Below are 12384 nucleotides of genomic sequence, written 5' to 3' on the forward strand. Positions count from 1 at the left end.
ACAGCCGCAAGGCAGCTGTTCAACAGTAAAACATGTCAGTGTCACAATGTTGAATGTTAATATTATCCATGTGCCTCTCGGGAACCTGGCAGCGTTTAAGTGTGTCAGAAAACGGCCATTCATCAGCCCCCCCCCCTCACTTTTACACCGCTGCTACTGTCTGTTATCATCTATGCATAATCACTTTAATAACTCTACCTACATGTACATATTACCTCAACTAACCGGTGCCTCCGCACATTGACTCTGTACCGTTGCCCCCCTGTATATAGCCTCGCTATTGTTATTTTACTGCTGCTCTTTAATTACTTGTTACTTTAATTTTTTCTTATTTTATTTTTTCTTAAAACTGCATTGTTGGTTAAGGGCTTGTAACTAAGCATTTCACTGTAAGGTCTACACCTGTTGTATTCAGCATTTCACTGTAAGGTCAAGTAGGTATCTCAGATAGGGGGGAGTGCCCTAAGAGGGTTTTTATAAATAAGCAACAACCAGTGGGTCTTGCGATGGGTTTACAGAGATGACCAGTTTACAGAGGAGTATAGAGTGCAGTGATGTGTCCTATAAGGAGCATTGGTGGCAAATCTGACGGCTGAATGGTAAAGAACATCTGGCCAATCGAGAGCACCTTTACCTGCCGATCTATAAATTATGTCTCCGTAATCTAGCATGGGTAGGATGGTCATCTGAATCAGGGTTAGTTTGGCAGCTGGGGGGAAAGAGGAGCGATTACGATGGAGGAAACCAAGATTTAATATTAGCCTCCAGCTTTGATATGTCCTGAGAGAAGTACAGTGTAGTGGTGATAGTGAAACGACATCAATAGAATTGGATTGCTGCTCCAAAGTGTGCATTTATAACTATTTATTCATGTTTAACTAGAATCTCCCCATGTTGCTGAAAGGTTTATCTCTGTCCTGTCTTGTCTACTACAGAAGGATGAGCCAGACGACAGCACCATCGAGCTGAGCAAAGTGCAGAGCGTCAAGGTGGGTGAACTTCCAAGTCCATTCATGTAACAACAATTCCATTCATACCCTTTGTCCACTTCTGATAACCCTCTCTCCTGTCTGTCTGTGTGTCTGTGTGTCTGTGTGTCTGTCTGTGTGTCTGTCTGTCTGTCTGTCTGTCTGTCTGTCTGTCTGTCTGTCTGTCTGTCTGTCCAGGTGGTGGCTAAGAAGCGCCGTGAGCGGGGTCTCCCTCGGGCCTTTGAGATCTTCACGGACAGTAAGACTTACGTCCTGAAGGCTCGTGATGAGAAGCATGCTGAGGAGTGGCTCCAGTGTATTAATGTTGCCGTGGCCCAGGCCAGAGAGAAAGAGAACAGAGAGGCCACCACCTACCTGTGACCTTATGACCTGGAAGATATTCTACTGTGAACCGTTCCTGACCCAGAAACACAACATACAGCCCCGTGCTACTGTACCATCTACTAACAACAGCTGTGACGTCCACTGTTTCTGGTCATCTGACGGACCTGTGGGGCAGTGAAGACTGATATCCAGACATCATTACCAGAATTTTGACAAACATTTATATAGGGTATTGTTTCAGTATTTACAGCAATAAGGATCTTACTAGCAATATGGACCTTCTATTTCCAGCAATAACAATCTACATAGTAAACCTAGCAATAAGAGCTCAATATGAACAGCATGAGAAAACTATCTTGGCCCAGACAGTGAAGATGAAAACCCCCAAATAGATAGCATATGAGAGTGTTCTACAGCAAACAAACGGATTTACTGTTATTAGCACTTAGCAGTATAATTTATTAATATACCGTAATTTAGCAGTATAATTTATTAATATACCGTAATTTAGCAGTATAATTTATTAATATACCGTCATTTAAAAAGTGCTATTACACACACCCAGTGGTGTAATATAGTGAGCTACAAAAGTATTGAGAAAGTTACAGACGCACAAATATCATACCTCCAAGACATGCTAACCTTTCACCATTACAATAACAGGGGAGATTAGCATTTTTGGCGGGGGTATGATATTTGTGCTTCTGTAACTTGCTCACTCATCATTATTCAGGATTCTTTCAGGATCAGTGTTTAGAAACATATTATATTCTTATTTACAATAAAAATGACTCCAAAATGACACAATACATTATTTACTATTAATTTCTATTGGGCACAAAATAATCTGAAACACAACCAAAACTAACAGAAAATGTATCTAATCAATGTGTAGAGTCACAAGCTTGTTGAGACCAAATGCTTAACTTTTTACTACTTTAATCATTTCTAAACGGTTCATCCGATGTGGATGAAAATACCCTGAATAGAAAGCAGACGGTCTGCACGTTAATCTCATAGTCGGTGTATCATTTCAAATCCACAGTGCTGGAGTACAGAGACAAAACTACCGAAAATGTGTCACTGTCCCAAATACGTTTGGAGCTCACTGTATGTCATAGTTGATAAGTGAACAGACTAGTCCTCTGGAGGTCTTAGCAGAGGCTCAGAACAACCGTGGGGGATATGGGCCACACTGCTGGGGGCTTTATAGCTACGTCCTCTCTCCTTATAGGACACGCTCTTCTATGGAGAAATATGTTTATTGGCAAAGCTATCATCTTTTTATTCTCTTGCCTTTTCTTCCAAGAAAATAGTTTGGTGTGTGTGTGTGTGTGTGTGTGTGTGTGTGTGTGTGTGTGTGTGTGTGTGTGTGTGTGTGTGTGTGTGTGTGTGTGTGTGTGTGTGTGTGTGTGTGTGTGTGTGTGTGTGTGTGTGTGTGTGTGTGTGTGTGTGTGTGTGTGTGTGTTTACAATGATGAGCGTTGTTGACATTTCTGACTTGTCCATTAATAACTATACATTAAACCTATTGTTTGCAGAACTCTCTCTCATCACGCTGGAATTTACCACCCCACCCCTAATTGGAGTAACTAGTGAACAACAACTCTTAGGCTTCTACTTCCAGCGTATACATACTATATACATTTTACGGACACAATGTATTTAACAATAGTTATCTTTTGTTTGTTTTTAGTCCCATCCTTAAGCTATTCTCAACCCCTCCCATCTGTCTCTAAAGACCACCCAGTTTTGATTTCTATTTGCCATATATTTGCCAACTGTGCTGTTTCACCAAACTTCTGAATCTACCGCATATACGTTTGACTTTAGTTATCTTGTTATTTTTAGTCCTACCCTTCAGCTCCACTCCGCTTTCCAATGAACCCATTGACTTGCCTGAATGAGCAATGTGTTCTAGAATCTGAAAATATTAAACAATACACTCACAAACTGCTAAGAAAATCTAAGAATTGGACTGGAGATTTCCTTGTGGGTTCAGAACCAGCACCAGCTGTCATAATGAATGAACTTTTTCTGTGGACGATGCAGCCAGTTAAGTCATTTTGAATGATTTGTAAGTGTAGATGATGTACACCCAGTGGTCAGTTTATTAGGTACACCCAGTGGTCAGTTTATTAGGTACACCCAGTGGTCAGTTTATTAGGTACACCCAGTGGTCAGTTTATTAGGTACACCCAGTGGTCAGTTTATTAGGTACACCTAGTGGTCAGTTTATTAGGTACACCCAGTGGTCAGTTTATTAGGTACACCTAGTGGTCAGTTTATTTGGTACACCTAGTGGTCAGTTTATTAGGTACACCCAGTGGTCAGTTTATTAGGTACACCCAGTGGTCAGTTTATTAGGTACACCCAGTGGTCAGTTTATTAGGTACACCCAGTGGTCAGTTTATTAGGTACACCCAGTGGTCAGTTTATTAGGTACACCCAGTGGTCAGTTTATTAGGTACACCCAGTGGTCAGTTTATTAGGTACACCTAGTGGACAGTTTATTAGGTACCCCCCTTTGCCTTCAGAACAGCCAGAATTGTTTGTGGCCATGGATTCTACAAGGTGTAGCGTTGGTCAATTGGTATCAGACCTAATGTGTGCCAGGAACACATTTCCCACGTCATTACACCAATGCCACCAGCCTATACCGTTGACACCAGGCAAGATGGGGCCACGGACTGCTTACACCAAATCCTGACTCTGCCGTCAGCATGACGCAACAGGAACAGAAATTCGTCAGACCAGGCAATGTTTTTCCAGTGTTTGTTCAGTGTTGGTGATCGTGTGCCCACTGGAGCTGCTTCTTGTTTTTAGCTGAAAGGAGTTTAACCCGGTGTGGTCTTCTGCTGTAATAGCCCATCCGTGACAAGGACCGATGAGTTGTGCGTTCTGAGATTGCCATTCTTCACACCACGTTGTACTGTGCCGTTATTTGCTTGTTAGCTTGCATTCTCCTTCAACCTTCGCCTGAAGGACTGACTGGATGTTTTTAGTTTGCAGCACCATTCTCTGTAAACCCGTCAGTTTCTGAGGTAATGGATCCGGTGCGCCTGACGCCGACGATCATACAACGCTCAAACTCGCTTAGGTCACTCGTTTTGCCCATTCTAATGTTCAATCAAAGAGTGACTGAATGCCTCAATGCCTGTCTGCCTGCTTTATATAACAGGCCACGGCCACGTGACTCACTGTCTGTAGGAACAACCTAGTTTCTGGACTGGCCACTGAGTGTATATGAGCAGCCAGAGAAACCCTGTAATACTCTACACCCCCTCAGTGGTCACAGAGACCAGAGAAACCCTGTAATACTCTACACCCCCTCAGTAGTCATAGAGACCAGAGAAACCCTGTAATACTCTACACCCCCTCAGTAGTCATAGAGACCAGAGAAACCCTGTAATACTCTACACCCCCTCAGTAGTCATAGAGACCAGAGAAACCCTGTTAATACTCTACACCCCCTCAGTAGTCATAGATACCAGAGAAACCCTGTTAATACTCTACACCCCCTCAGTAGTCATAGAGACCAGAGAAACCCTGTTAATACTCTACACCCCCTCAGTAGTCATAGATACCAGAGAAACCCTGTAATACTCTATACCCCCTCAGTAGTCATAGAGACCAGAGAAACCCTGTAATACTCTACACCCCCTCAGTAGTCATAGAGACCAGAGAAACCCTGTAATACTCTACACCCCCTCAGTAGTCATAGAGACCGACAAAGCATGAAGCCTGGAGTAGCTGAATCTTTAGCCAGCACTCTACCATTAGTTACCATGTGTTTTATTAGGACACTTAAACCTGGTGAGGTATGCCTGTGTCAAGTTAGTGACTGTGTTTTAGCCCAGCTCCTGTGCCACGTCTAGATGTGTGTAAATAGTTTATATTCGGGGCAGGCCTGTTTCCTGTAGCCCTGTGGCTCTCTAGGTGAATGTTGGGTCTGCACTGCCTGCTGTACGGCATGCTGCATGGCCTGCTCTGTAATGCTATAGTAGTGTCAGCCATAACAGCAGAGCGGAGTGCCGGGCCGGGCCGAGATTTCTCACATGGTTCAGCTTACACATGTATGTTTCTCTAACTGACGACCTCTTCTGGGACCGACCTGGCCGCCACCGGAGCCAACGTTTGCTTACAACAATTATTTACATCACACCTTTCTCCTCCTCAGCCCCTCCCCTCTTATCCTCCTCCTCCTCTCCCTGACCCAATTACACAGCTCTACTCCGGCCCCAGAATTTCACAGCCACAGGCAATACTTATTGTAGAAGTGTCAACTCTGTTTAAGTGCAGTACAGTTCAACACTGCTAATTCAGTGAGCCTATGTTCTTTTGACTCGCTTCAGATATTCATTGTCTTACGTCAGGTGGCGTCACTCCTACGCGACGCTCGTCCCTCAACCTCAGTGCAGGCGGAATCTACGCACTATCTGATGTAGGACAATACCAGATATCAGCATGCTAGTAGTGTTCACCCATATTTCAGGAGTAGACTATATATTCCCATACAGTATGTCCATATTCTAGCTAGACTCCGTTCCCTGCCATGCCAACCCATCGCGAAATCACGACGCAGAAGTCTGTGCGTCAGCCACTACACTATGGTGCCATGGTGATGACGTCATCGTTTTACTACTGCGTCGATATCTGAATGTTTGAAGACAATATTTTAGAACCAGTTATGTCAACACTTTTTCCTCTCCCGTCACTGCCATCTTGCCCTAGATCCAGAGCTTCTCGAGTCTTTGAGCCAAAATGAGTCGTTGTTTTGTTGTGTTTCTTCATAACTGAATGCATTTACAGGCAGCTGTGTAAATATAGTTTCCTGTTTCGGGGACATTAAGATGATACACACGGTATGTGTATATTAGTGGTGTCTCTTACGCCTGACGTCAGAGGAAGTCTTTCTGTGACAATGAAAACGTCTATGCTTGTGAGAGCCACTCCACGCTAGGAGCCTTCAGTAGTATGTAAAACGATCCTGTTTAGATTCAATAACACAAAGGAAGTGTATCTTTTACTGTTCTAGACCACCAATAATCACAGATTTTGTATTTTTGAACAGAATTTACAAAAAAGTATTCATGTTTTTGAATGTACGGTATAACTGATTTTCAGTAGAGAAAATTGTAGATGACATGATAACACTCTTCTATGGTGTTTTTTTTATGTTAGATTGTATTAATAACCACTTTGGTTTTCATTTTGAGGACAGTATTTATTTTTCCTGTATTGTAAAATCATGCCTGAAAAAACAGCTGATGCTTAATGCTTAGTGAAATAGATTTTCTATGCATGACTTTAATATCATATGTTCTTATTTTTCTGTGCAACAATATAACTGTAAAGACAAATGAATGGTGTTGCTTCTTTATGATAGAATAATACTTAGACATCTTACATTTCTGCCTGTTACATGTCTGACTCTGCCCTGTGTTTCTGCCTTCATGCCTCAGTTACATGTCTGACTCTGCCCTGTGTTTCTGCCTTCATGCCTCAGTTACATGTCTGACTCTGCCCTGTGTTTCTGCCTTCACGCCTCAGTTACATGTCTGACTCTGCCCTGTGTTCTCGCTCTAAGGATTATTAAATATCATCAATAAAATTAAGAGTTTTATCATTCAAAATCACACAGCTTCATAGCACCCATAGCTAATGTGAAAATGGTTCTAAAACAGAGATGGTAAATGACAGAAGTAGTGGTATATTACAGAATACAAAAGGAAACCCAGCCGCGATCTGCCCAGTGACACGAGCATTCCAGACGAGCTAAATGCCTTTTATACTCACTTTGAGGCAAGCAACACTGAAGCATGCATGAGAGCACCAGCTGTTCCGGATGACTGTGTGATCATGCTCTCCTTAGCCTATGTGAGCAAGACCTTTCAACAGGTCAACATTCTCAAAGCCGCGGGGCCAGACGGATTACGAGGACTTGTACTCAAAGCATGCGTGGACCAATTGACAAGTGTCTTCACTGACATTTTCAACCTGTCCCTGACTGAGTCTGTAATACCTACAGTGGGGCAAAAAAGTATTTAGTCAGCCACCAATTGTGCAAGTTCTCCCACTTAAAAAGATGAGAGAGGCCTGTAATTTTCATCATAGGTACACTTCAACTATGACAGACAAAATGAGAAAAAAAAATCCAGAAAATCACATTGTAGGATTTTTTATGAATTTATTTGCAAATTATGGTGGAAAATAAGTATTTGGTCAATAACCAAAGTTTATCTCAATACTTTGTTATATACCCTTTGTTGGCAATGACAGAGGTCAAACGTTTTCTGTAAGTCTTCACAAGGTTTTCACACACTGTTGCTGGTATTTTGGCCCATTCCTCCATGCAGATCTCCTCTAGAGCAGTGATGTTTTGGGGCTGTTGCTGGGCAACACGGACTTTCAACTCCCTCCAAAGATTTTCTACGGGGTTGAGATCTGGAGACTGAATAGGCCACTCCAGGACTCCAGGACTTTTTTGCCCCACTGTACATGTTTCAAACAGACCACCATAGTCCCTGTGCCCAAGAAAGTGAAGGTAACCTGCCTAAATGATTACCGCCCGTAGCACTCACGTCGGTAGCCATGAAGCGCTTTGAAAGGCTGGTTATGGCTCACATTAACATCAACATGCCGGAAACCCTAGACCCACTCCCAAATTGCATATCACCCCAACAGATCCACAGATGACGCATTCTCAATCGCACTCCACACTGCCATTTCCCACCTGGACAAAAGGAACACCTATGTGAGAATGCTGTTCATTGACTACAGCTCAGCGTTCAACACCAGAGTGCCCACAAAGCTCATCACTAAGCTGAGGACACTGGGACTTAACACCTCCCTCTGCAACTGGATCCTGGACTTCCTGACAGGCCGCCCCCAGGTGGTAAGGGTAGGCAACAACACATCTGCCATGCTGATCCTCAACACGTGGGCCCCTCAGGGGTGCGTGCTGAGTCCCCTCCTGTACTACCTGTTCACCCACAATTGCGTGGCCAAGCACGACTCCAACACCATCATTAAGTTTGTTGACGACACAACAGTGGTAGGCCTGATCACCAACAACGAGGAGACAGTCTATAGGGAGGAGGTCAGAGACCTGGCAGTGTGGTGCCAGGACAACATCCTCTCCCTTAATGTGAGCAAGACAAAGGGGCTGATTGTGGACTACAGGAAAAGGCGGGAGAAATAGGCCCCCATTAACATCGACAGGGCTGTACTCGTGGAGCGGGTCGAAAGTTTCAAGTTCACCAACGAACTATCATGGTCCAAACACACCTAGACAGTTGTGAAGAGGGCACAACAACACTTTTTCCCCCTCAGGAGACTGAAAAGATTTGGCATGGGTCCCCAGATCCTCAAAAAGTTATACAGCTGCACCATTGAAAGCATCCTGACCGGTTGCATCACCACCTGGTAATGCAACTGCTCGGCGTCTGACCATAAGGCGCTGCCCAGGGTAACTGCATATGGCCCAGTACATCACTGGGGCCAAGCTTCCAGCCATGCAGGACCTATATACTAGGCGGTGTCAGAGGAAGGCCCAAAATCTGGTCGAAGACTCCAGTAATCCAACTCATAGACTGTTCTCTCTGCTACCGCATGGCAAGCTGTACCGGATCGCCAAGTCTCACACCAAAAGACTCATTATCGGACTAAAAGGCTCCTTAGCAGCTTCTACCACCAAGCCATAAGACTGCTAAACAATTAATCAAATGGCCACCCGGACTATTTACCCCTTTGTTTTTACACTGCTGCTAATCGCTGTTTATTAGCTATGCATAGTCACTTTACAAATTACCTCGACTAACCTGTACCCCCACACATTGACTCGGTACCGGTACCCCCTGTATAGAGCCTCGTGATTGTTATTTTAATATTCTTGTATTATTAAAAATAAAATAAAAATCTTCACTTTAGTTGATTTAGTAAATATTTTCTTAACTCTATTTCTTGAACTGCATTGTTGGTTAAGGACTTGTCAGTAAGCATTTCACGGTAAGGTCTACCTACACCTGTTGTATTCGGCGCATATGACAAATAAAATTAGATTTGATTTATCCCACCTGGTTTGAGTTCAGAGATCTCACACGCATGGCCTGTCTGGCGTCTGCAGTCTGTTTCACACACACACACACACACACACACACACACACACACACACACACACACACACACACACACACACACACACACACACACACACACACACACACACACACACACACACACACACACACACACACACACACACACACAAGGTTTGAGTTCAGCTTCTGGGGATAATGTCAGGCATCCGTACACAAATTACAGCATGAAGAGGACAGGGAAGGACAGGCAGAGAACATCACAGATATTCATGATTATAACCTTATTTAAAGATGCTGCTAACATTGAACAGACCAGCAATCACACACACACACACTCACACAGCTTTTTTTAATGTGAATTTCCTGGACTTTTTAGGGAGTACAAATGTATTCCCATTCAAAATCCTATTTTTCCCAAACCCTAACTTCAAAACCCCTAAACTTAACTTCAAAACCCCTAAACTTAACCCTAAACCTAACCCTTAAGCCTAAACCTAACCCTTAAGCCTAAAAAATAGCATTTTAACAAATTCAGGACATTAAAAAAGTCATGAATTTTCAAAACAAATCTTGTTTTCCTACCTTGTCAGGATATGCTGGTGACTTGTCAGGACATTCTGGTCCTGATAATGTAGGAAAACACATGCACACACGCGCACACGCACACACACACACACACACACCAGATGCCAACCATGCCATGTGATGCATGTTAGTGATGCCTGCTAGTGATGCGTGCAGATTTCTTTGATTGCACAATGCAATGGTAATGAATTCCGTTTGTAGGTCCATTCACCAGGTTTCAGAGAGTTTATATTGGCGGTAACTCAACTTTTTACATGTTGAATTCATGGCGTCGCCAAGCTGTCGAGTGTGTAGTAAGATTTTCATGAGCTGTTACCATGACAATGTATAACGTAAAAAAAAAAAGGTGACATACAGACTTCCTTATACAGCAGGGTTATGTGTTAAACACGCGTTAAACACTCCTTGTGCCAATAGACATGAGACTCATTGGACGGGTTTATCATCTGCAGAAGGGGTTGGGAGGAGCTGTGTATTCAACAATGGCCTCACTTTAAAATGGACCGTTCTGAAGACAATCGGTGTTAATTATTCATAATATGAAGAGGGATTTCTCCAGCCAACATTCACCAACAACATCTCACTTGGCATTAGCCAGAAAACTAGTTCTCCATTTATGGGAATACCAGTGAATCCTCCGTTTTTCTGAGTAGAGTAAGTCAGTGGAGGGTCGGAGAATTGCCCCACAGCAAATGTGGCATCAAGAGTCAGTCAGTGGAGATGTCAGGGTCGGAGCATTCCCTCACAGCAAATGTAGCGTCACCAAGACCTGTCACCTGGAGATGTCAGGGTCACCAAGACCTGTCACCTGGAGATGTCAGGGTCACCAAGACCTGTCACCTGGATATGTCAGGTTCACCAAGACCTGTCACCTGGAGATGAGGAAGGCCTAAATCTACATGCTCTTTCTTTTTCTCTCTCTCTCTCTCTTGCTCTCTCGCTGCATCCTCCCGTTCCCTCTTTCACTAAACAGTTTCTTGAAGAACACCGCCATTTGGCATCATCGACACCATCGCTCTGCGATGATAAAGATTTATCATCACTTCTTCCTCTTCGGTTAGATAACTGACCCGTCAACAAAACAAAAATCAAGGAACCAGAGAGAACGGTGTGAATGCCACAGGGTGGCCGGGTCAGAGGCGATAAATTAGCGATCTCTAGGTCAGATGGCAGGGATTTCCAACACTCGTTGGCCATGTTTTACTGGAAGCGGTTGCTACAGAGAGTAGCATAGTGTCACAGTCCTGTTTAGGGTTGCACATTTCCGGTAACTTTCCCCACAAAATGTCAGGTTTTCCAGAAATCCTGGTTTGAAGGTTCTGTATTTTCTGCTTATTCCTTGCTGATTGACGAAATTTGCGTTTTCAGAAAATGTTGAAACCCTAGTCTTGTCACAGCTGCCACACCGAACACGGAGCAGAGTCTTTACACATGACTCCTCAATCGTCGTAGAAATAGACAGACAGGGTGTAGATGTGGCCCCTCTTACTCCAAATGGGAGATGTTCACTGACCTTAAATGACATGAATATCAGCCCCCACTAGCCCTACTGTCTAACGGAGATGTACTCTTTATTAATTAAACATACTCAACACTTGTCCCCATGAAAACCCATGGCAACAAAGTGGTGTGATTTTCTCTGTCATCATTCCACAGCTCCTGACTGAGTGAAGCTGATTAATGCACACTCACTCTCTCTGGATTACTTAAGCACAAGTGGTTTGAAAGACATAGAAGGGAGGAGTGGGAGAACGATGAAGAGAATTGAGAAAGTTGAGAAGAAAGACAGAGAGGAGCTGAACGGAGAGGAGAGAGAATGAGAGAGGAGAAGAAAGTGGGAAAGTAAAATTGTGGTACAGGGAGGACAGTGGGAGGGAGGCTCTCTTCAAAGAACAGATCTCCCACCAGGATGTTCTGGACCCCCTTAAAACAAGGGTTGTGTCCTTCAACATCCCAGCGCCATGGTACACTCCTGAGCTGCGTGCCATGAAAGCCACAGGACGACAACTAAACTCAGCAAAAAAAGAAACATCCCTTTTTCAGGACCCTGTCTTTCAAAGATAATTCGTAAAAATCCAAATAACTTCACAGATCTTCATTGTAAAGGGTTTAAACACTGTTTCCCGTGGCTTGTTCAATGAACCATAAACAATTAATGAACATGCACCTGTGGAACGGTCGTTAAGGCGCTAACAGCTTACAGACGGTAGGCAATTAAGGTCACAGTTATGAAAACTTGGGACACTAAAGAGGCCTTTCTACTGACTCCGAAAAACACCAAAAGAAAGATGCCCAGGGTCCCTGCTCATCTGCGTGAACGTGCCTTAGGCATGCTGCAAGGAGGCATGAGGACTGCAGATGTGGCCAGGGCAATAAATTGCAATG

General features: G+C 43.7%; 1 protein-coding gene across 1 annotated transcript in view; it reads left to right on the plus strand.

The window, feature by feature from the left end:
- Nucleotides 1–9366, plus strand: part of veph1 (ventricular zone expressed PH domain-containing 1) — a 205119-nt gene extending 195753 nt beyond the window's left edge. Inside the window, exons 15-16 of the mRNA XM_071357970.1 lie at nucleotides 936–989; nucleotides 1167–9366. Coding sequence (XP_071214071.1) covers nucleotides 936–989; nucleotides 1167–1349 — 237 coding nt within the window. The 3' untranslated portion in view covers nucleotides 1350–9366. The remainder of the gene's footprint in view (nucleotides 1–935; nucleotides 990–1166) is intronic.
- Nucleotides 9367–12384: the final 3018 nt, after the last annotated feature.

The sequence above is a fragment of the Salvelinus alpinus genome, chromosome 21, assembly GCF_045679555.1.
Source record: "Salvelinus alpinus chromosome 21, SLU_Salpinus.1, whole genome shotgun sequence".
Taxonomy (NCBI): domain Eukaryota; kingdom Metazoa; phylum Chordata; class Actinopteri; order Salmoniformes; family Salmonidae; genus Salvelinus; species Salvelinus alpinus.